General features: G+C 46.4%; 1 protein-coding gene across 1 annotated transcript in view; it reads left to right on the top strand.

The window, feature by feature from the left end:
* Positions 1 to 5155: 5155 nt before the first annotated feature.
* PPP2CB (protein phosphatase 2 catalytic subunit beta) overlaps positions 5156 to 23019 on the top strand; it is a 179082-nt gene continuing 161218 nt past the window's right edge. The window contains exon 1 of the mRNA XM_063920016.1: positions 5156 to 5612. Coding sequence (XP_063776086.1) covers positions 5511 to 5612 — 102 coding nt within the window. The 5' untranslated portion in view covers positions 5156 to 5510. The remainder of the gene's footprint in view (positions 5613 to 23019) is intronic.

Here is a 23019-nt window from a genome sequence, read left to right as displayed (position 1 = left end):
AACACTGGACGTGAAGAGCATGCGCCTTCCACTATTTGCATGCCCCCTGCAAGTGCTGGAAGGAGCACCCGCAGTCCAGTTCCTGATAGTCAGATTGAAGATGTCAGTGTTGAAGTACACCAGGATGAGGAGGATATGGGTGTTGCTGGCGCTGGGGAGGAAATTGACCAGGAGGATTCTGATGGTGAGGTGGTTTGTTTAAGTCAGGCACCCGGGGAGACACCTGTTGTCCGTGGGAGGAATATGGCCGTTGACATGCCAGGTGAAAATACCAAAAAAATCAGCTCTTCGGTGTGGAGGTATTTCACCAGAAATGCGGACAACAGGTGTCAAGCCGTGTGTTCCCTTTGTCAAGCTGTAATAAGTAGGGGTAAGGACGTTAACCACCTCGGAACATCCTCCCTTATACGTCACCTGCAGCGCATTCATAATAAGTCAGTGACAAGTTCAAAAACTTTGGGTGACAGCGGAAGCAGTCCACTGACCAGTAAATCCCTTCCTCTTGTAACCAAGCTCACGCAAACCACCCCACCAACTCCCTCAGTGTCAATTTCCTCCTTCCCCAGGAATGCCAATAGTCCTGCAGGCCATGTCACTGGCAAGTCTGACGAGTCCTCTCCTGCCTGGGATTCCTCCGATGCATCCTTGCGTGTAACGCCTACTGCTGCTGGCGCTGCTGTTGTTGCCGCTGGGAGTCGATGGTCATCCCAGAGGGGAAGTCGTAAGCCCACTTGTACTACTTCCAGTAAGCAATTGACTGTTCAACAGTCCTTTGCGAGGAAGATGAAATATCACAGCAGTCATCCTACTGCAAAGCGGATAACTGAGTCCTTGACAACTATGTTGGTGTTAGACGTGCGTCCGGTATCCGCCGTTAGTTCACAGGGAACTAGACAATTTATTGAGGCAGTGTGCCCCCGTTACCAAATACCATCTAGGTTCCACTTCTCTAGGCAGGCGATACCGAGAATGTACACGGACGTCAGAAAAAGACTCACCAGTGTCCTAAAAAATGCAGTTGTACCCAATGTCCACTTAACCACGGACATGTGGACAAGTGGAGCAGGGCAGGGTCAGGACTATATGACTGTGACAGCCCACTGGGTAGATGTATGGACTCCCGCCGCAAGAACAGCAGCGGCGGCACCAGTAGCAGCATCTCGCAAACGCCAACTCTTTCCTAGGCAGGCTACGCTTTGTATCACCGCTTTCCAGAATACGCACACAGCTGAAAACCTCTTACGGCAACTGAGGAAGATCATCGCGGAATGGCTTACCCCAATTGGACTCTCCTGTGGATTTGTGGCATCGGACAACGCCAGCAATATTGTGTGTGCATTAAATATGGGCAAATTCCAGCACGTCCCATGTTTTGCACATACCTTGAATTTGGTGGTGCAGAATTTTTTTAAAAACGACAGGGGCGTGCAAGAGATGCTGTCGGTGGCCAGAAAAATTGCGGGACACTTTCGGCGTACAGGCACCACGTACAGAAGACTGGAGCACCACCAAAAACTACTGAACCTGCCCTGCCATCATCTGAAGCAAGAAGTGGTAACGAGGTGGAATTCAACCCTCTATATGCTTCAGAGGTTGGAGGAGCAGCAAAAGGCCATTCAAGCCTATACAATTGAGCACGATATAGGAGATGGAATGCACCTGTCTCAAGTGCAGTGGAGAATGATTTCAACGTTGTGCAAGGTTCTGATGCCCTTTGAACTTGCCACACGTGAAGTCAGTTCAGACACTGCCAGCCTGAGTCAGGTCATTCCCCTCATCAGGCTTTTGCAGAAGAAGCTGGAGGCATTGAAGAAGGAGCTAACCGGAGCGATTCCGCTAGGCATGTGGGACTTGTGGATGCAGCCCTTAATTCGCTTAACAAGGATTCACGGGTGGTCAATCTGTTGAAATCAGAGCACTACATTTTGGCCACCGTGCTCGATCCTAGATTTAAAGCCTACCTTGGATCTCTCTTTCCGGCAGACACAGGTCTGCTGGGGTTGAAAGACCTGCTGGTGACAAAATTGTCAAGTCAAGCGGAACGCGACCTGTCAACATCTCCTCCTTCACATTCTCCCGCAACTGGGGGTGCGAGGAAAAGGCTCAGAATTCCGAGCCCACCCGCTGGCGGTGATGCAGGGCAGTCTGGAGCGACTGCTGATGCTGACATCTGGTCCGGACTGAAGGACCTGACAACGATTACGGACATGTCGTCTACTGTCACTGCATATGATTCTCTCAACATTGATAGAATGGTGGAGGATTATATGAGTGACCGCATCCAAGTAGGCACGTCACACAGTCCGTACTTATACTGGCAGGAAAAAGAGGCAATTTGGAGGCCCTTGCACAAACTGGCTTTATTCTACCTAAGTTGCCCTCCCACAAGTGTGTACTCCGAAAGAGTGTTTAGTGCCGCCGCTCACCTTGTCAGCAATCGGCGTACGAGGTTACATCCAGAAAATGTGGAGAAGATGATGTTCATTAAAATGAATTATAATCAATTCCTCCGCGGAGACATTGACCAGCAGCAATTGCCTCCACAAAGTACACAGGGAGCTGAGATGGTGGATTCCAGTGGGGACGAATTGATAATCTGTGAGGAGGGGGATGTACACGGTGATATATCGGAGGGTGAAGATGAGGTGGACATCTTGCCTCTGTAGAGCCAGTTTGTGCAAGGAGAGATTAATTGCTTCTTTTTTGGGGGGGGTCCAAACCAACCCGTCATATCAGTCACAGTCGTGTGGCAGACCCTGTCACTGAAATGATGGGTTGGTTAAAGTGTGCATGTCCTGTTTTGTTTATACAACATAAGGGTGGGTGGGAGGGCCCAAGGATAATTCCATCTTGCACCTCTTTTTTCTTTTCTTTTTCTTTGCATCATGTGCTGATTGGGGAGGTTTTTTTTGGAAGGGACATCCTGCGTGACACTGCAGTGCCACTCCTAGATGGGCCCGGTGTTTGTGTCGGCCACTAGGGTCGCTAATCTTACTCACACAGCTACCTCATTGCGCCTCTTTTTTTCTTTGCGTCATGTGCTGTTTGGGGAGGGTTTTTTGGAAGGGACATCCTGCGTGACACTGCAGTGCCACTCCTAGATGTGCCCGGTGTTTGTGTCGGCCACTAGGGTCGCTAATCTTACTCACACAGTCAGCTACCTCATTGCGCCTCTTTTTTTCTTTGCGTCATGTGCTGTTTGGGGAGGGTTTTTTGGAAGGGCCATCCTGCGTGACACTGCAGTGCCACTCCTAGATGGGCCCGGTGTTTGTGTCGGCCACTAGGGTCGCTAATCTTACTCACACAGCTACCTCATTGCGCCTCTTTTTTTCTTTGCGTCATGTGCTGTTTGGGGAGGGTTTTTTGGAAGGGACATCCTGCGTGACACTGCAGTGCCACTCCTAGATGGGCCCGTTGTTTGTGTCGGCCACTAGGGTCGCTTATCTTACTCACACAGCGACCTCGGTGCAAATTTTAGGACTAAAAATAATATTGGGAGGTGTGAGGTATTCAGAATAGACTGAAAATGAGTGTAAATTATGGTTTTTGAGGTTAATAATACTTTGGGATCAAAATGACCCCCAAATTCTATGATTTAAGCTGTTTTTTAGTGTTTTTGGAAAAAAACACCCGAATCCAAAACACACCCGAATCCGACAAAAATAATTCGGTGAGGTTTTGCCAAAACGCGTTCGAACCCAAAACACGGCCGCGGAACCGAACCCAAAACCAAAACACAAAACCCGAAAAATTTCAGGCGCTCATCTCTAATCAACACGCTGTTTGTAGTCTCCACCAAATCAGCGTAGCTGTGTCCTGACCCCTCTAGTAAGAGGAAGTCCATATACTCACTGTCTCCCCATGCTCCGGCCACAGCCTGGTAACGTCTGCTGGACCTGCTAGAACATCCGACACAGACGCCCGTCGAGACAGCACTGTACCGCGAAGGTAAGCGTTGTTGCGACCCGGTGGGGAGTTGTTGGAGCGACTCTTTCTAATACACGTTTAAGACGCTGTTAAGAGAAGTCGCTCAAACAAAAACAGTAAGTCTATAAAAATAAAGTAATGAAAACTTGAGGCTGCTTTCACAGCAGCCCTGTGACCATGCGGCTTCCTGCCGCACCAAGCAAAAAACTGATCTGACTGAGTCAGTGGGCGGGACTATATAGTGGAGGCCCCAATGCATCCTGGGAGGCCAGAAAGCTCGTGACCGTGTTGGTGCCATTTTCGCTGTCGCTCGACAATATCCCAATGTTATCCTGTGGATAATCCTGTGGACCCAGCCAGAGAAAGCCATTCTTTCACTATTACTTTGGGAAACGCATATCTCCCAACATGACCCACTCCAGGAGGGACAAAATGCTCTGTTTCCGGACTTCCCTCTTAATTGATTACCCTCACCTGTAGTTAAACACCTTTCTTATCCATTATCGGGCTGTACTGCGCATCAACGGTCTTCTAATCACCTAAGTGCAGCGGCCATTGCCGGGGAGGATTTCGGAGGAACCCTCTCCATGTGATTTTTGCTGAACAGCAGCACATAGGCTACTTCAGGATAACACCATCTAGAGATGCCGTTATGCTGTTGGGCCCAACGGTTCCGAAATGTTTCGCATTCTGGAGCTTGGTAAACATATGAGTAATGCAGGCCCCATAGAAAAGTATGGGGGCTGCACAGTGCAGCTGCTGTTGGAAGTGGAGAGATTGCAGGAGAAAACTCCATATTATATTCAGGGATCCTTAGTATGTGTGGGTATATCCTAAACCGGGGTATATTTGATAAATAGAACACTATCATTAGCAACACTTTAACAAAAAAACTGTTGCTGAAAACCAGGGCTGAACTGCTGCAGATTACGCAAACCTCATATCACTGCAGAAGCGACAACATTAACGTTTATGTTTTTTTTGTTTGTTTGTTTTCATGACAATCAAAATCTGCAACACAGGAGATACGTATTACAGAAAACATCGCGATACAAGGCAGGCTTTACTTTAGGCAGCCGCACGTTTACTGTCACATTTGTATCTTTGATACTGTTGCTAATAAAGCACGTTGAAAAAAGAAACACCAATACCTCGCTACTCATGACCTATACGCATGCGCCGAGCATTCCCAGGCAGCGCGCTACGTACAGCCGCCCCTTCCCTCCACCATACAGACGGTTGCGAGCGCGCTCCCGAATCTTTTCCGTGTTCCACTGATGTTTACCAGCGTGTGGGCGCGCACGTCTTCTCCTAGTTCCGTTTGGCGTCTCCGTGCGCGGTCCCGTTTGCTCACCCCCTCCTCGGTGCGCGCTCCCTGCTCTGGGGGTGAAGGCGAGATTGAATGAGGAGGAGGAAAGAAGTAGCGACGCAGCGGCGCGGCGGCCTCCTCCCCTGAGATACACATACACCGGGCGCACAGGCAAACAGCGTGACAGGCGCAGAGCCCGGTGCTAGGGGGAGGCGGGGGACGACTCTGCAGTATCGTCTGCGGTGTCCCGGGGACGCTCGGGGAGGTGCTGGTCATGGAGGACAAGACGTTCACGAAGGAACTAGACCAGTGGATCGAGCAGCTGAATGAGTGCAAACAGCTCAACGAGAACCAAGTGCGCACCCTGTGCGAGAAGGTGAGCCGCCTGCCTGCCCGCCCGTGATCTATCTATATAATTGTGTGTGTGTGTGTGTGTGTGTGTGTGTGTGTGTGTGTGTGTATATATATATATATATATATATATATATATATATATATATATTAATCACATACACACACTGCGTCCCCACACTGCAGGGGCCTACAGTGGGTAGATGCAACAAGGGGAATGCATTTCCTCACATGCCAGGCTGTAGGCTGATGGGTGGGAGATCTCATCAGTACTACGCTTATTATTCTGCACTCTCGGCTACAGATTAGGAGATGTGTATGGGTGTCAGGATTTAATAGATGTTTTGCTGTGTATGTTTAGTTCTGTGCGGTGTGATGCAGCTCATTTTCCTAATACTGTGATACATTGAATCAATATTTGATTTTTATATTTTTGTATATTCTTTTTACACGTATTGTACATATCCTCATTCAGGTATACATAGCATTGAAATATTAACATACTGTTCCATCAAAATATTTTGTCTGCTCCATGTACTGTAGGTACAGTCTATTCATTTTATGGATGCTGCTGCTTGTCATACCTTATTAAGCATCTTTGGGATTGTGCATACAAGCATATTTGAAAAAGAGTTCAGAGACTTTGGCTGGGTACACACTTGCCGGTGTCAGTGACATCATGCAAGATTCCCCCCCCCCCCCCCGCAAACAATATTGTTCATACATACTGAACTATAATGTTTGCGTCTTGTCAGTGACAACATGCACCTGGATGCACCCACATTAAGGTGCATGCCGTCTCCTACAATATCTTTAGATTTCAAGTTGAAAACTAAAGAGATTGTACCTCGTTAAAGACCCACTGTAGCGCCCATCGTTAACGATATAAGGTATACACACTTGCCGATGTATACGATATATTTTCAGATCCGCCGGTTCGGACGATATATCGGGTGCACAGAAAGAAGGAAATAATGAAAAGAAAATGTTGCAAACAACTGGTAGTATATAATATTTGCTAAGAATTTACTAGTTATTTTTGTAGTGTTGAGCAACAGGCGACCCTGGGACTGCATGCGGCCCTCCAAGCCTCTGCTTGTAGCCTCCAGCTCCTCCTTACTTTGTTGCATATTTGTTTGGTATAGCTTGTGAGTCCTTTTTTTTTTTTTTTTTTTAAAGGCCTACTGATATGTTATTAAAGATAGGTGTTTAATTTATTGCTGAGATTATCCGGTTGCCTGTCGCTGTATAATTGGGTGTAATATGTAGAATTCAACTTCTGCCTCCATGACATCTCCTGTCATGCTCCCCGTCACAGGAGCTCTCTCTCTCTCTCTCTCATTACACCTCTCCTGGGGGAATTCAATTATTTTTATCACAGCTGTAAATAATGGTCGCCCAATGTAGCAGTACAGTTGTTCTTGGGTGGCCATTAGTTATTAAAGTCCTGGATAGAGCGCCCAAACAAAGGACTTTTAACCGATTTTTGTGGGCCTGATGAGAGCTCCCATCAGAGCCATGATAACCCCCCCCCCCCCCTGCCCCCCGCCTCAAACAAACACACAAACTTAAGGCAAACTTTCTGAACCCATTTATTTATCAAAGCCTACCAGCTATCCTCCTTACTCCCCTGTTGTCTCTGCACACTGGCTCACCCCTCTGTGCCAACCATATTTGACTGATCCTCTCCCATAGATTGTATGTTCTCACGAGCAGGGCCATCTTACCTTGTGTTCTCCTTCTTCCCGTACACCGCCATCTCCTCCTCCTTGGTGGTATTTATCCATTTGGTGATTCTGAACCTGTCTGCTGTCCAGCAATTGGGCTACAATTTCAGCCAGCACTCGAAGTTGCATAGATATTAAGGGGGCCCATTTATCATTGAATATTTGCAGCTTAATCTCCGAAAACACCTGTTTTGTTTTTTGGTGGTGGGGGGGGGGGTGGTGATGGTGGTAACCGCTAATATTTAGTATCGCTCGAATGTACCACAATGGAGCCAAAGCAGATATCTCTGATAACTTCTGCGATTCCTCTATTCCCTCCAGCTGCCGCATTCCCCGGGTTTCTAAGGGATATGCGATGCTGTCAGATTTACCAAGCCAATGTAGAGATTGGCCCCCGCAGCTAATGTCATCTAAGGGTAGGCTATACATGCGCATTTGTCCCACTGCCACTCTGAGCACATTGCAGGGATGGGCTCCTGTCCGTCCCTGCAGTTGCTTAATTATAAATTCTCTCGATATAAGCGCATCTTGCAATGCAATTCTAGGCGCTAATATCGATCCCAGATCGCTTTGCAAATGTGATTAATAATAAATGGGGCTCCTTAGTCATTGAATGCCATGTGTATATTGGTTTGTTTCGTTATATTTGTACTGTACTTCTGTATGCACTTTGTACTGCACTGTGGACCCCTTGTAGCACCTTTATAAATAAAGACTAATTTTAATGAATGACTTCACCCGATCCTTAACCTTACAACTTCATCTGTTTTTCATTACCTGGTCTCGCTTTGACTGTTTTTTCCCCATTTATGAATTGTAACGGTGTATGCTTGCCCTATATTTATAAATGTTAAATATTTACACTGATCACAAATTCTGTTAGTAAATTGCTAGTTCTAATCTCTGGGAATATTTACCCATACACACTGTGTCTCTTCAGCAAAAGTGCCTAAAAACTAAAGTGTAATTGAGAGGCATTGTTAATGTTTTTTCTCTGACGTCCTAAGTGGATGCTGGGACTCCGTAAGAACCATGGGGAATAGCGGCTCCGCAGGAGACTGGGCACAACTAAAGAAAGCTTTAGGACTACCTGGTGTGCACTGGCTCCTCCCACTATGACCCTCCTCCAGACCTCAGTTAGAATCTTGTGCCCGGCTGAGCTGGACGCACACTAGGGGCTCTCCTGAGCTCCCAGAAAAGAAAGTATATTTTAAGTTTTTTTTATTTTCAGTGAGATCTGCTGGCAACAGACTCGCTGCTACGAGGGACTAATTGGGGAAGAAGCGAACCTACCTGCTTGGGCTTCTTAGGCTACTGGACACCATTAGCTCCAGAGGGATCGAACACAGGCCCAGCCTCGGTCGTCCGGTCCCGGAGCCGCGCCGCCATCCCCCTTACAGAGCCAGAAGCAAGAAGATGGTCCTGGAAATCGGCGGCTGAAGACTTCGGTCTTCAACAAGGTAGCGCACAGCACTGCAGCTGTGCGCCATTGCTCCTCATGCACACCTCACACTCCGGTCACTGATGGGTGCAGGGCGCTGGGGGGGGGGGCGCCCTGAGCAGCAATATTAAACACCTTGCTGGCATAAAACTCACATAATATAGTCTTAGAGGCTATATATGTGAAAAATACCCCTGCCAGATATCCATAAAAAAGCGGGAGAAGTCAGCCGAAAAAGGGGCGGGGCTATCTCCCTCCGCACACTGGCGCCATTTTTCCCTCACAGCTCCGCTGGAAGGATCGCTCCCAGGCTCTCCCCTGCAGTTTCTAGACTTCAAAGGGTAAAAAAGAGAGGGGGGGCACTAAATTTAGGCGCAGTAGTATACATATAAGCAGCTATAAGGGAAAATCACTCAGTTATAGTGTTAATCCCTGTGTTATATAGCGCTCTGGTGTGTGCTGGCATACACTCTCTCTGTCTCCCCAAAGGGCTTTGTGGGGTCCTGTCCTCAGTCAGAGCATTCCCTGTGTGTGTGCGGTGTGTCGGTACGGCTGTGTCGACATGTTTGATGAGGAGGCTTATGTGGAGGCGGAGCAGATGCCGATAAATGTGATGTCACCCCCTGCGGGGCCGACACCTGAGTGGATGGACTTGTGGAAGGAATTACGTGAAAGTGTCAACTCCTTACATAAAAGGTTTGACGACATAGCAGATGTGGGACAGCCGGCTTCTCAGCTCGTGCCTGCCCAACTGTCTCAAAAGCCATCAGGGGCTCTGAAACGCCCGCTACCTCAGATGGCAGACACAGATGTCGACACGGATACTGAATCCAGTGTCGACGACGATGAGACTAATGTAACTTCCAATAGGGCCACACGTTACATGATTGAGGCAATGAAAAATGTGTTGCACATTTCTGATGTTACCCCAGGTACCACAAAAAAGGGTATTATGTTTGGGGAGAAAAAACTGCCAGTGGTTTTTCCCCCATCTGATGAATTAAATGAGGTGTGTGAAGAAGCGTGGGCTTCCCCCGATAAGAAACTGGTAATTTCTAAAAAGTTACTAATGGCGTACCCTTTCCCGCCAGAGGATAGGTCATGTTGGGAAACATCCCCTAGGGTGGATAAAGCGCTCACACGCCTGTCAAAGAAGGTGGCACTACCGTCTCCGGATACGGCTGCCCTGAAGGAGCCTGCTGATAGGAAGCAGGAGGCTATCCTGAAGTCTGTATATACAGACTCGGGTATTATTTTAAGACCGGCTATTGCTTAAGCATGGATGTGCAGTGCTGCAGCTGCGTGGTCAGATTCCCTGTCGGAAAATATTGATACCCTTGACAGGGACACTGTATTGCTAACCATAGAGCATATAAAAGACGCAGTCTTATACATGAGAGATGCACAGAGGGATATTTGCCGGCTGGCATCTAAAATAAGTGCAATGTCCATTTCTGCCAGGAGAGGGTTATGGACTCGGCAGTGAACAGGGGATGCAGATTCTAAAAGGCATATGGAAGTTTTGCCTTACAAAGGTGAGGAGTTGTTTGGGGATGGTCTCTCGGACCTCGTTTCCACAGCGACAGCTGGGAAGTCAGCTTTTCTACCCCATGTTCCCTCACAGCCAAAGAAAGCACCGTATTATCAGGTACAGTCCTTTCGGCCCCAAAAAGGCAAGCGGGTTAAAGGCGCGTCCTTTCTGCCCAGAGGCAGAGGTAGAGGGAAAAAGCTGCAGCATACAGCCAGTTCCCAGGAACAAAAGTCCTCCCCCGTTTCCTCTAAGTCCACCGCATGACGCTGGGGCTCCACAGGCGGAGCCAGGTACGGTGGGGGCCCGTCTCAAGAACTTCAGCAATCAGTGGGCTCGCTCACGGGTAGATCCCTGGATTCTTCAAGTGGTATCTCAGGGGTACAAGCTGGAATTCGAGACATCTCCCCCTCGCCGTTTCCTCAAATCTGCCTTGCCAACAACTCCCTCAGACATGGAGGCTGTGCTAGAGGCAATTCACAAGCTGTATTCCCAGCAGGTGATAGTCAAGGTGCCCCTCCTTCAACAAGGATGGGGTTACTATTCCACAATGTTTGTGGTACCGAAACCGGACGGTTCGGTGAGACCCATTTTAAATTTAAAATCCTTGAACACTTATATAAAAACATTCAAGTTCAAGATGGAATCGCTCAGGGCGGTTATTTCAAGCCTGGACGAGGGGGATTACATGGTATCACTGGACATCAATGATGCTTACCTGCATGTCCCCATTTACCATCCTCACCAGGAGTACCTCAGATTTGTGGTACAGGATTGTCATTACCAATTCCAGACGTTGCCGTTTGGTCTGTCCACGGCACCGAGGGTATTTACCAAGGTAATGGCCGAAATGATGATACTCCTTCGAAAAAAGGGAGTTTTAATTATCCCGTACTTGGACGATCTCCTGATAAAGGCGAGGTCAAGGGAGCAGTTGTTGGTCAGGGTAGCACTATCTCGGGAGGTGCTACAATAGCACGGTTGGATTCTAAATATTCCAAAGTCACAGCTGGTCTACTGTTCCTGGGGATGGTTCTGGACACAGAACAGAAAAAAGTGTTTCTCCCGGAGGAGAAAGCCAAGGAGCTGTCATCTCTAGTCAGAGGCCTCCTGAAACCAAAACAGGTGTCGGTGCATCACTGCACGCGAGTCCTGGGAAAAATAGTAGCTTCCTACGAAGCAATTCCATTCGGCAGGTTCCATGCAAGGACCTTTCAGTGGGACCTGTTGGACAAGTGGTCCGGATCGCTTTTTCAGATGCATCGGCTGATAACCCTGTCTCCAAGGACCAGGGTGTCTCTGCTGTGGTGGCTGCAGAGTGCTCATCTTCAAGAGGGCCGCAAATTCGGCATACAGGACTGGGTCCTGGTGACCACGGATGCCAGCCTTCGAGGCTGGGGGGCAGTCACACAGGGAAGAAACTTCCAGGGACTATGGTCAAGTCAGGAGACTTCCCTACACATAAATATTCTGGAACTGAGGGCCATTTACAATGCCCTAAGTCAGGCAAGACCCCTGCTTCAAAACCAGCCGGTACTGATTCAGTCAGACAACATCACGGCAGTCGCCCATGTAAACCGACAGGGCGGCACAAGAAGCAGGATGGCGATGGCAGAAGCCACAAGGATTTTCCGATGGGCGGAAAATCACGTGTTAGCACTGTCAGCAGTGTTCATTCCGGGAGTGGACAACTGGGAAGCAGACTTCCTCAGCAGGCACGACCTCCACCCGGGAGAGTGGGGACTTCATCCAGAAGTCTTCCAGCTGATTGTAAACCGTTGGGAACGGCCACAGGTGGACATGATGGCATCCCGCCTAAACAAAAAGCTAGAAAGATATTGCGCCAGGTCGAGAGACCCTCAGGCAATAGCTGTGGACGCTCTAGTGACACCGTGGGTGTACCAGTCGGTTTATGTGTTCCCTCCTTTTCCTCTCATACCCAAGGTACTGAGGATAATAAGAAAAAGAGGAGTAAGAACTATACTCATTGTTCCGGATTGGCCAAGAAGAGCTTGGTACCCGGAACTTCAAGAACTGATCTCAGAGGACCCATGGCCTCTGCCGCTCAGACAGGACCTGCTGCAGCAGGGGCCCTGTCTGTTCCAAGACTTACCGCGGCTGCGTTTGACGGCATGGCGGTTGAACGCCGGATCCTGAAGGAAAAGGGCATTCCGGAGGAAGTCATCCCTACGCTGATTAAAGCTAGGAAAGAAGTGACCGCAAACCATTATCACCGCATATGGCGAAAATATGTTGCGTGGTGTGAGGCCAGGAAGGCCCCAACGGAGGAATTTCAGCTGGGCCGTTTTCTGCACTTCCTACAGTCAGGGGTGACTATGGGCCTAAAATTGGGTTCCATTAAGGTCCAGATTTCGGCTCTGTCGATTTTCTTCCAGAAAGAACTGGCTTCACTGCCTGAAGTTCAGACATTTGTTAAGGGAGTGCTGCATATTCAGCCCCCTTTTGTGCCTCCAGTGGCACCTTGGGATCTCAACGTGGTGTTGGATTTCCTAAAGTCGCATTGGTTTGAGCCACTTAAAACCGTGGATTTGAAATATCTCACGTGGAAAGTGGTCATGTTATTGGCCTTGGCTTCGGCCAGGCGTGTGTCAGAATTGGCGGCTTTGTCATATAAAAGCCCTTATCTGATTTTCCATATGGATAGGGCAGAATTGAGGACTCGTCCCCAGTTTCTCCCTAAGGTGGTATCAGCTTTTCATTTGAACCAACCTATTGTAGTGCCTGCGGCTACTAAAGACTTGGAGGATTCCAAGTTGTTGGACGTAGTCAGGGCCCTGAAAATTTATGTTTCCAGGACAGCTAGTGTCAGGAAAACTGACTCGCTATTTATCCTGTATGCACCCAACAAGCTGGGTTCTCCTGCTTCAAAGCAGACTATTGCTCGCTGGATCTGTAGTACGATTCAGCTTGCACATTCTGCGGCTGGACTGCCGCATCCTAGATCAGTGAAAGCCCATTCCACGAGGAAGGTGGGCTCTTCTTGGGCGGCTGCCCGAGGGGTCTCGGCTTTACAACTTTGCCGAGCAGCTACTTGGTTGGGGTCAAACACATTTGCAAAATTCTACAAGTTTGATACCCTGGCTGAGGAGGACCTAGAGTTTGCTCATTCGGTGCTGCAGAGTCATCCGCACTCTCCCGCCCGTTTGGGAGCTTTGGTATAATCCCCATGGTCCTTACGGAGTCCCAGCATCCACTTAGGACGTCAGAGAAAATAAGATTTTACTCACCGGTAAATCTATTTCTCGTAGTCCGTAGTGGATGCTGGGCGCCCATCCCAAGTGCGGATTGTCTGCAATACTTGTATATAGTTATTGTTTAACTAAAGGGTTATTGTTGAGCCATCTGTTGAGAGGCTCAGTATATTTCATACTGTTAACTGGGTATAGTATCACGAGTTGATTGGTGTGGCTGGTATGAGTCTTACCCGGGATTCAAAATCCTTCCTTATTGTGTCCGCTCTTCCGGGCACAGTATCCTAACTGAGGTCTGGAGGAGGGTCATAGTGGGAGGAGCCAGTGCACACCAGGTAGTCCTAAAGCTTTCTTTAGTTGTGCCCAGTCTCTTCCCATGGTCTTTACGGAGTCCCAGCATCCACTACGGACTACGAGAAATAGATTTACCGGTGAGTAAAATCTTATTTTTTTCCATGTGCTTTTACTAATACAACCTATTGTACTGGTAGCACACATTGGCACATGAGAAATGCCCAGTTAACTTTTAGAATGCAGTGGATGGAATGGTACTGTGAACTTATTTGTCCTATATTTGTAATTTTTATTTTATTATGCGTTGAAAATCATAGGGCACGATTCAATTAGAAGAGAGTTGTATAGAGCCGGCAATTAGCTCCCAGGGACACCAGACGACTGGATTTCTTCTTTCAACTCCGGAGGGGTGCGAGCAGAAATTTGAAAAGTGCCGGCGCAATGCTGATTTCTACCCTTTGCGTGGCGGAAACAGCATTGCACTGGGCACTTAAGTCAGAGAACGCCTGTTCTTCCAACAAATCACCTTATTTAGTCCGTGAGAACTGGCATTCTCCGACTTACGATTGCGCTGTATTAAATACCCCCAGGAGCTAATTCCCGGTGCTATTCAACTCTTAGAATTGAATCGTGCTCATATAGCTCTAAGCCCTAAAAGATCCTACTTGCTCTGAGAGTTTGAATTGTCCTGAAGAAATACAGAGGTTGCGCACAAATACAGTAGTGTGAATAAATCCTGAATTAGGAACAAAGTAAGAACGAGTAAGTAATTGTGCACCTGGGCAAACCATGCCGCACTGCAGGTGGGGCAGATGTAATGTGCAGATATTTAGATTTGTGAGGGCCGTGTCCTAACTGAAATCTAAAATGCAGTGCAAAAAAATAAAAATAAAGCTGTCCAGCATTTGTGGAGTGCAAGCTAAAGCAGGCAGTTTACACCCGACATACAAATAAAATTGCAACATGGTTTGATTAAAAAAAAAATCAGGCCTAAAAGTCCCCTCAGGAATAATATTCCAGGAGGCAGGAAAGTACATCCTCTTGAGGGAGATTTCTTAATTCTAGTTGTATGTACTTCTTTTCATTTTCTTGATTTGTTTTCTCAAGATTTGCCTCTGGCACCTTGCAGTAGGGTGACACTTCTCACAATCCATCTCTATGTACCCATGTACAGTACATCTCTCAACCCACCCACAGCAATTCAATCCAGGAGGTCGATTCAATTCAGCGTGCTGTTAAATCAGTTTACAGGATTTCTGCTAGTCAGGTTAATCCTGCTAGACATCTGCTTTTGCTAGTAATTGCTACATAATGGTAGGAAATTAACAAAATGGGGGGGCAATTCAGTTGTTGCTCCGATCAGACGCCCATCAGCGTCTGGAGGTGCGAGGAGTAATGTGTGAAAAGTCTGTAGTTTGGGCAAGACTAAAATTTTAGATGGATTTAGCTACTTTGCGCAGCTAATTCTGGAGCTTTCAGGCACATTATATGCTAATGGCCGTCTGATCGGATCAACAGTTGAATAGCTCTGATAGACCATTTCATATAGACGCCCAGAAAAGGTCGCACAGCACAATTGAATCGCCCCCTATGAACATTTGAATCTAGCCCTATGAATTCCCCCCATGACTTTTGACATATTCCCAACCCTCTTATCCATCTGGAAAACGTTTTCTAAAACTTGCCCCGCTAAAACAGTACTTATGTACTGTTCCTATCAAATTGCATCCACTCTGCACAGTCCACACATATCCTCACATGTCTTCTCATCCTTCCTTTCGACCCCAGTTCATCATTGCTGTATGACCATATCATACAGCCCACCAAGAACCTTTGCAATCTGGTGTACAACTATGCAATAGATAGCACCTATCCTTGTGTATCCATGCCTATTTCCCTATGGATTGTAAGCTTGCGAGCAGGGCCTTCCTACCTCTGACTGTTTGTTATTAGCCAGTTTTGTTATATCATTGTTTTGTTATATTATTGTTATTTCCAATTGTAAAGCGCAACGAAATTTGCTGCACTATATAAGAAACCGATAATAAATAAATGTAGGAACCAGATCAGGTTTTAAAGCCGATCTTAACCATCAGTTCAGGCAGTACTGACTAGGCTTTTCTCCTACTGTTGGGTTGGTGTCCTGTTGTGCCAGTCAACGGATCCTCAAGTCTCCATGGACCTTATTTACTTGAAAAAGCAGGTGGTCCTGAAACTAGGGGTTGATTTATCAAGCAGTTAAGAGTGGAGAAGTTGCTCATAGTAACTAATCTGCTTCTGCCTATCTTTTATACAGGGTTAGGGGAAAAAAAAAAACCTGCCAGAATTTAAAGGTTAACAAAAAAGTAGTGATAAATGCTATTCAGAATGTTAGTACATAATCTAAAAGTATAAGAAACTAACAATAATGTAGTTAGGAACATCACTATATGGCAGAGGTTCCCAAACTGTGTGCCCTGGCTCCCTGGGGTGCCTCGGGACACTTGCAGGGGTGCCCTGGGTTGGTGGTCTAGGACTTATTCAAATTATTCATGGTCAATATAATAGGTAAAACCAGTGCTGGTGGCTGCCAGTCATAAAATATGTGGACAAACAGAAGCAAATCTTGTCCCTCACCACACAACTGACCCTAAGGATGACATGTAAACGCGATCTACTTAATGTAATATTTCTTTCTAAATTTCTCAATAAGAAATTTTTGGCCTAGGAGTGCCGTGAAAAAAAATTCTGATATTCTAGGGCGCCGTGATTCAAAAAAGTTTGGAAACCACTGCTATATGGCATTGTAATAAAATAACCAGGGAGGATGGAGGAGGGGTTTGGACAAGTACAATTCTAAGAATTGTGACGCAAAAGCTCCACAAAATCAAGTACAGTGTATTGCCAAATATATAGAAATTTTAGACTTGAAGACCCAAGCGACTTAAATTTCAAGCCTTTTCGTATCTAAATTAGACTGCTTTTACTTGTGGGAACACTTACGTTGTTTACTGCAATATGCATGAGATGTATGAAGCAGTGAAAACAGTGAGGAAGCTGCCCATAGCAACCAATCACCTTTGAGGAAGCGTTTATCAAGTACATAGTACAGGGTGAGGCAAAAAAACCTCCCAGATTTTATCCTCATCAGCTTCATGAAAGGCCTTTACAACCAATAGTGCAATCTGAAAGTTAAGGGCCACAAATATCGACCAAGAACCATTCATGAACTGAAGGCTGCTATACGATGAGAAATTACAATGTATTCAAAACCAATTGAAAATAAACTGTATTTTTAGCTTTTATGGGTAAATTCTATTCAATACAGCGACACGTGACCCTCAATTGTCAGGAATTCTTCTCTCACCCCCGCGGGATGAGAGAAGAAATCCGACAAAAGTGCTGCCGCAAGTCTGATTCTGTTGGGAATCAGCATTGCGGAGGGGAGTTAAGTTGGAGAATGCCTGTTCTCCCGACAATTCAGTCTGTTAAGTCCGGAAGAACGGGCCTTCGCTGACTTAACTTGAGCTGAATTGAATAGCGACGGGAGCTAACTCCCGGCGCTATTCAACTGACAGTGAATTGAATCGACCCTTATTATAGAAGTGAAATGTTCATATTGGCATAGGGAACCCTTCATTGTTGGGTTCCCTCTGGCCTTCTATAGTACACTGCTCAAAAAAATAAAGGGAACAGTTAAACAACACAATGTAACTCCAAGTCAATCACACTTCTGTAAAATCAAACTGTCCACTTAGGAAGCAACACTGATTGACAATCAATTTCACATGCTGTTGTGCAAATGGAATAGACAACAGGTAGAAATTATAGGCAATTGGCAAGACACCCCCAATAAAGGAGTTGTTCTGCAGGTGGTGACCACAGACCACTTCTCAGCTCCTATACTTTCCGGCTGATGTTTTGGTCACTTTTGAAAGCTGGCGGTGCTTTCACTCTAGTGGTAGCATGAGACGGAGTCTACAACCCACACAAGTGGCTCAGGTAGTGCAGCTCATCCAGTATGGCACATCAATGCGAGCTGTGTCAAGAAGGTTTGCTGTGTCTGTCAGCGTAGTGTCCAGAGCATGGAGGCGCTACCAGGAGACAGGCCAGTACATCAGGAGACGTGGAGGAGGCCGTAGGAGGGCAACAACCCTGCAGCAGAACCGCTACCTCCGCCTTTGTGCAAGGAGGAACAGGAGGAGCACTGCCAGAGCCCTGCAAAATGACCTCCAGCAAGCCACAGATGTGCATGTGTCTACTCAAACGATCAGAAACAGACTCCATGAGGGTGGTATGAGGGCCCGACGTCCACAGGTGGGGGTTGTGCTTACAGCAGGACGTTTGGCATTTGCCAGAGAACACCAAGATTGGAAAATTCGCCACTGGCGCCCTGTGCTCTTCACAGATGAAAGCAGGTTCTCACTGAGCACATGTGACAGACGTGACAGAGTCTGGAGACGCCAAGGAGAACGTTCTGCTGCCTGCAACATCCTCCAGCATGACCGGTTTGGCAGTAGGTCAGTAATGGTGTGGGGTGGCATTTCCTTGGGGGTCCGCACAGCCCTCCATGTGCTCGCCAGAGGTAGCCTGATTGCCATTAGGTACCGAGATGAGATCCTCAGACCCCTTGTTAGACCATATGCTGGTGCGGTTGGCCCTTGGTTCCTTCTAATGCAAGACGGTGCTAGACCTCATGTGGCTGGAGTGTGTCAGCAGTTCCTGCAATACGAAGGCATTGATACTATGGACTGGCCCGCCCGTTTCCCAGACCTGAATCCAATTGAGCACATCTGGGACATCATGTCTCGCTCCATCCACCAACGCCACGTTGCACCACAGACTGTCCAGGAGTTGGCGGATGCTTTAGTCCAGGTCTGGGAGGAGATCCCTCAGGAGACCATCCGCCACCTCATCAGGAGCATGCCCAGGCGTTGTAGGGAGGTCATACAGGCACGTGGAGGCCACATACACTACTGAGCCTCATTTTGCCTTGTTTTAAGGACATTACATCAAAGTTGGATCTGCCTTTAGTGTGTTTTTCCACTTTAATTTTGAGTGTGACTCCAAATCCAGACCTCCATGGGTTAATAAATTTGATTTCCATTGATAATTTTTGTGTGATTTTGTTGTCAGTACATTCAACTATGTAAAGAACAAAGTATTTAATAAGAATATTTCATTCATTCAGATCTAGGATGTGTTATTTTAGTGTTCCCTTTATTTTTTAGAGCAGTGTATGATCGATTCTTTAAACGAAGAACTTCATGTTAACCAAAAAATTAGATGCATACCCCTCTGCTACTTCAGCTTATGCACCTAGTTTATATTGTCACCTGTGTGCACATACACCTGCCCCATAGCAGGAGCAAAATTTTCACCACCTTTCAGGCATATACATGCATATTTGCTGGTTTGTATGAGCTGTCTTTAATGATCTTTCTACACATGAGAATGCCCGTATCCATATCCATTCTGTTTTGCTCATAAGATGTGATGCTTGCAAAATGTTTGTTCCTCTGTAAACTTAATATGCATATTGAGGTTGTATGGTCTCTGCCGAAGTCTAAAATATGGTGTTGTCTCCAAATTAATCATTTCCTTTTCAGTGATTGGGGGTGATTCTAAAGTTTTTTGGCTGCCAAAAGTAAGGTACGCAAATCAGATCAATTCAGTTGTTCTTATTGGGCGCTCATTACTTCTTAAGCACCCAAATAGTCGGAGGCAGAGATAAGAAATGTTTCTCCCTTTGCTATTGAGCGCCCGACTGGAGCAACAATTGAATTGCTCTGTTTTGCATCCCTTAGTGGTAGCTGCAGGGAAAAACAATTGAGTTGCCCCCATAGAATGCGTGGGTCACATGGCAGACACCTAAAATGTTTTGAGACACTATGCTTAGCCCCTTTTTGCCTGTATCATCTACTTTCTGTGTCTTACGAACATTGTTTAAGGATCCTTTCAAGTCTCTGCCTAAATTTACTATCTAATGTGAGTAAGATTTTTACTTTAGGCAGGATCCGAAAGGCTGGCATAATTTTTTTCCAGACCACATTATCCAGTGAGTTACTCCATTGTTGAGACCCAATATAATGTGCTATCTAGTATACGGTATTGATGCCCTAGCATCTTATGTTCTCCAGAGTCTCTAGCACCTGCTGGAGAGTAAACAATGCTATTGTCTCCCACCTTCATATTTGGAGGATTGCCTGACCTTTTGCCCCTTCTGGGACTGCACACCCTATTACTAAACATATTAAGAGGTGCTATCATGCTGAGGCTTATAATACTATGCTGGGGGAAGAGAAATGCAGATGCACACTCCTAGCACTAAGAACACTGATAGTAAGAATAATTTAAATAAACTGACTTCATAACATGGGTCCCCAACATCCCTAATACTATCATATTATCTAAATTTATCAAGGTCTAAAGGCCAGTACTGACGGGAGAGATGTGTGCTGAGCGATCTTAACACAGATCGCTTAGCACACATCACTCCCCCCGCTCAGCACAGCGCGATGTGCTGAGCGAGGTGGGGGGATGACGGTGGGCCGCTCACTTCACACAGCGCTGAAGTGAACGACCCGCTAGATTGAGCCTGCATGCAGGCTCAATCTAGCACCGGCGATAGCAATGCGCGGCTATCGCTGGGGGGCATACACAAGACAGATTCGTGCTTAATATCTAAGCAATCTGTTCAGATTGCTTAGATTTTAAGCACTGATCTCTCCGTGTGTACCCCCCTTTACCTTCCAATAGAGCCCTTTATCAATGTGTGATCTGAAATGCAGGAACCTTGCTAATTAAAACACCTGAGGGTAAATGGGAAGGGTGCTAAAACCAGGGGAAAGAAGCCTTGCCTTCCAGTGTACATTATGTACACAAATGTAGAGGAAAAAGTATGATGTTTGACAACCAGATGCACAGGAATGGGTATATAACCACAAATTACTGCAGAGCATGGCACCTGCTTAATATAATCATGCTGGTCAGTATGTTGTATATTAAGGTAATGTTATTATTTTTGTAATTCGTATAAACTATGCTATGTTAAGATGCTGTGAATATGTTGTGCTTAGTCCTAAATATAATTTTTGTGGTGCAGCAATCTTTTTCAGAGCACTGCGTACAAGTTTCTTGTGATGTGTTTAAGAAATTGTATTACGTAAGGACCCTTTTTGTACATTTTTAAGAACAGAAGAGGAAATGTTGCAATATTGATGTTTGTTCAATGTGTTACCTTTTGTGTAGTCGGCGAAGAGGGAATTTATCTTGCTTGAAATATTCTTTACCTACAGTATACTGTGTTGTTGCAGAAGTATTTATAGGTTTAGGCAGTTCAGTGAGCTCCATGACAACCCGTTTACCAGATGCATGTGCTTGCAGTAAAGAGAAATGGGAACACAATCAAGAATCTGTACAACTGAACAAACAGTTTAAAGCTTAATTCTCAGGAAAATATTTTTTATTTTATTTTGTCTGTAACCTTTAAGTCTATTTTAAATACATATGTTTTGACAGTTTGTGCCACTGCTTGCGTTTGCAGAGGCTGTCAGAAGGTGTATACACACACTTTTTTTTTATATATATGACCTGGGCAAATATTCACAATTTAGAATGCATCAATTTCTTAACAGAATATGTGAATGTGTAAAGGTCCATGCACACGGTGAGATTCGGGCTATGCCCGATTCTCACTATGGGACAGATGTATTAACCTGGAGACGGCATAAAGAAGTGATAAACCAGTGATATGTGCAAGGTGATAAAGGCACCAGCCAATCAGATCCTAACTGTTAATTTACATGTTGGAGCTGATTGGCTGGTGCCTTTATCACCTTGCACATATCACTGGTTTATCACTTCCTTATGCCTTCTCCAGGTTAATACATCTACCCCTGTGTGACATGGGTTGTGGTCGGTATCACACGCAAAGATGACTGTGCTTGCGAAACCGATTTTGACTATCTTTTACACGAGATAGTCAAAATTGACTTGCCTGCGTAGTCTATTTTTGTTTGCGATACCGATCCCATTGCAAGCTGTGTACACACTGTGCAATATGCACTAACTTTCCTTACGATTTTGACTATATAGTCAAAATCGTAAGAAAAGTTAAGTGCATATCGCACCGTGTGTACACACCTTAAGATTCATTATTATTAAAATGTAGTTATAGTGTCAGTATGTTCCATTGTACTTTCATTTGGGGAAAAAAAGGATAATCGAGTCTGTAATAATAGTAAGAGGTAAGGGTTGGGTGAGTATTATTCTTTATAGGGTGCTTCAGATGGTCAGCAGTACAGTAAAAAGGGTATCCGGTCTCTAGGTCGACCACACTTAGGTCAACAATATCTAGGTCGACCACTATTGGTTGACAGTCAGTAGGTTGACATGGTTTCTAGGTCGACATGGTAGAATGTCGACATGAGTTTTTCACATTTTTTTTCTTCATTTTTCTCTAACATCCATAAGGGATATTGGGGACACATTAGTATGATGGGTATAGACAGGGTTCAAAGGAGCCAGTGCACTTTAAATTTCTTCAGCTGGGTGTGCTGGCTCCTCCCCCCTATGCCCCCTCCCACAGTTTAGAAAAAGTACACTCAGAGGATGCACACTCTGCAAGCTCCAGAGTTTTCTTCAGTTTATTTAAAAAAAAATGTTTTCCCTTTTTTCTGTATGCTGTTTGGGCAACAGCATACCTGCGCCGTGGGAGTTAGGAGGGGGAAGGGGGGGGGGTCACCGCCCTCGCGAAGTGGAGGGCCCCCCCCGCTGCAGGACCACTGAGGGGTTGTTTAGCGGGGCACTTGGCTGTCACAGCCGCAGCACATCGCACACCCCTAACACTGCCTGAAGGTGATCGTCGGTGGTGAGTACAAACCGGGGGCCCCGCTGCTACTGCTTGCGAACCAGAGACCCTCAGGCGAGCGCAGTGGATGCACTGACATTGCCTTGGCCTTATCAGCTGGTCTACCTGTTTCCTCCGATTCCGTTGATCCCAAAGGTGCTCAAGAGGATCAAGCATCAAGGAGTGCAAGCAATCCTAATTGTCCCGGAGAGCGTGGTATGTGGCTCTTCTGGACATGTCCATAGTAGAAACTTGGCCTTTGCCGCTAAGAAGGGATCTTCTTCAGCAAGGACCATTCGTCTACCCGGTCTTACGGTGGCTTTGTTTGCTGGCATGGAAGTTGAGCGGAACATCCTTGCTCACAAAGGACTTTCCAAAAAGGTCATTGCCACTATGGTGC

This window comes from Pseudophryne corroboree, chromosome 1 (assembly GCF_028390025.1).
Source record: "Pseudophryne corroboree isolate aPseCor3 chromosome 1, aPseCor3.hap2, whole genome shotgun sequence".
NCBI lineage: Eukaryota > Metazoa > Chordata > Amphibia > Anura > Myobatrachidae > Pseudophryne > Pseudophryne corroboree.
The sequence above is the reverse complement of the archived record's forward strand: the minus strand, read 5'-3'. Positions and strand labels throughout refer to the sequence as shown.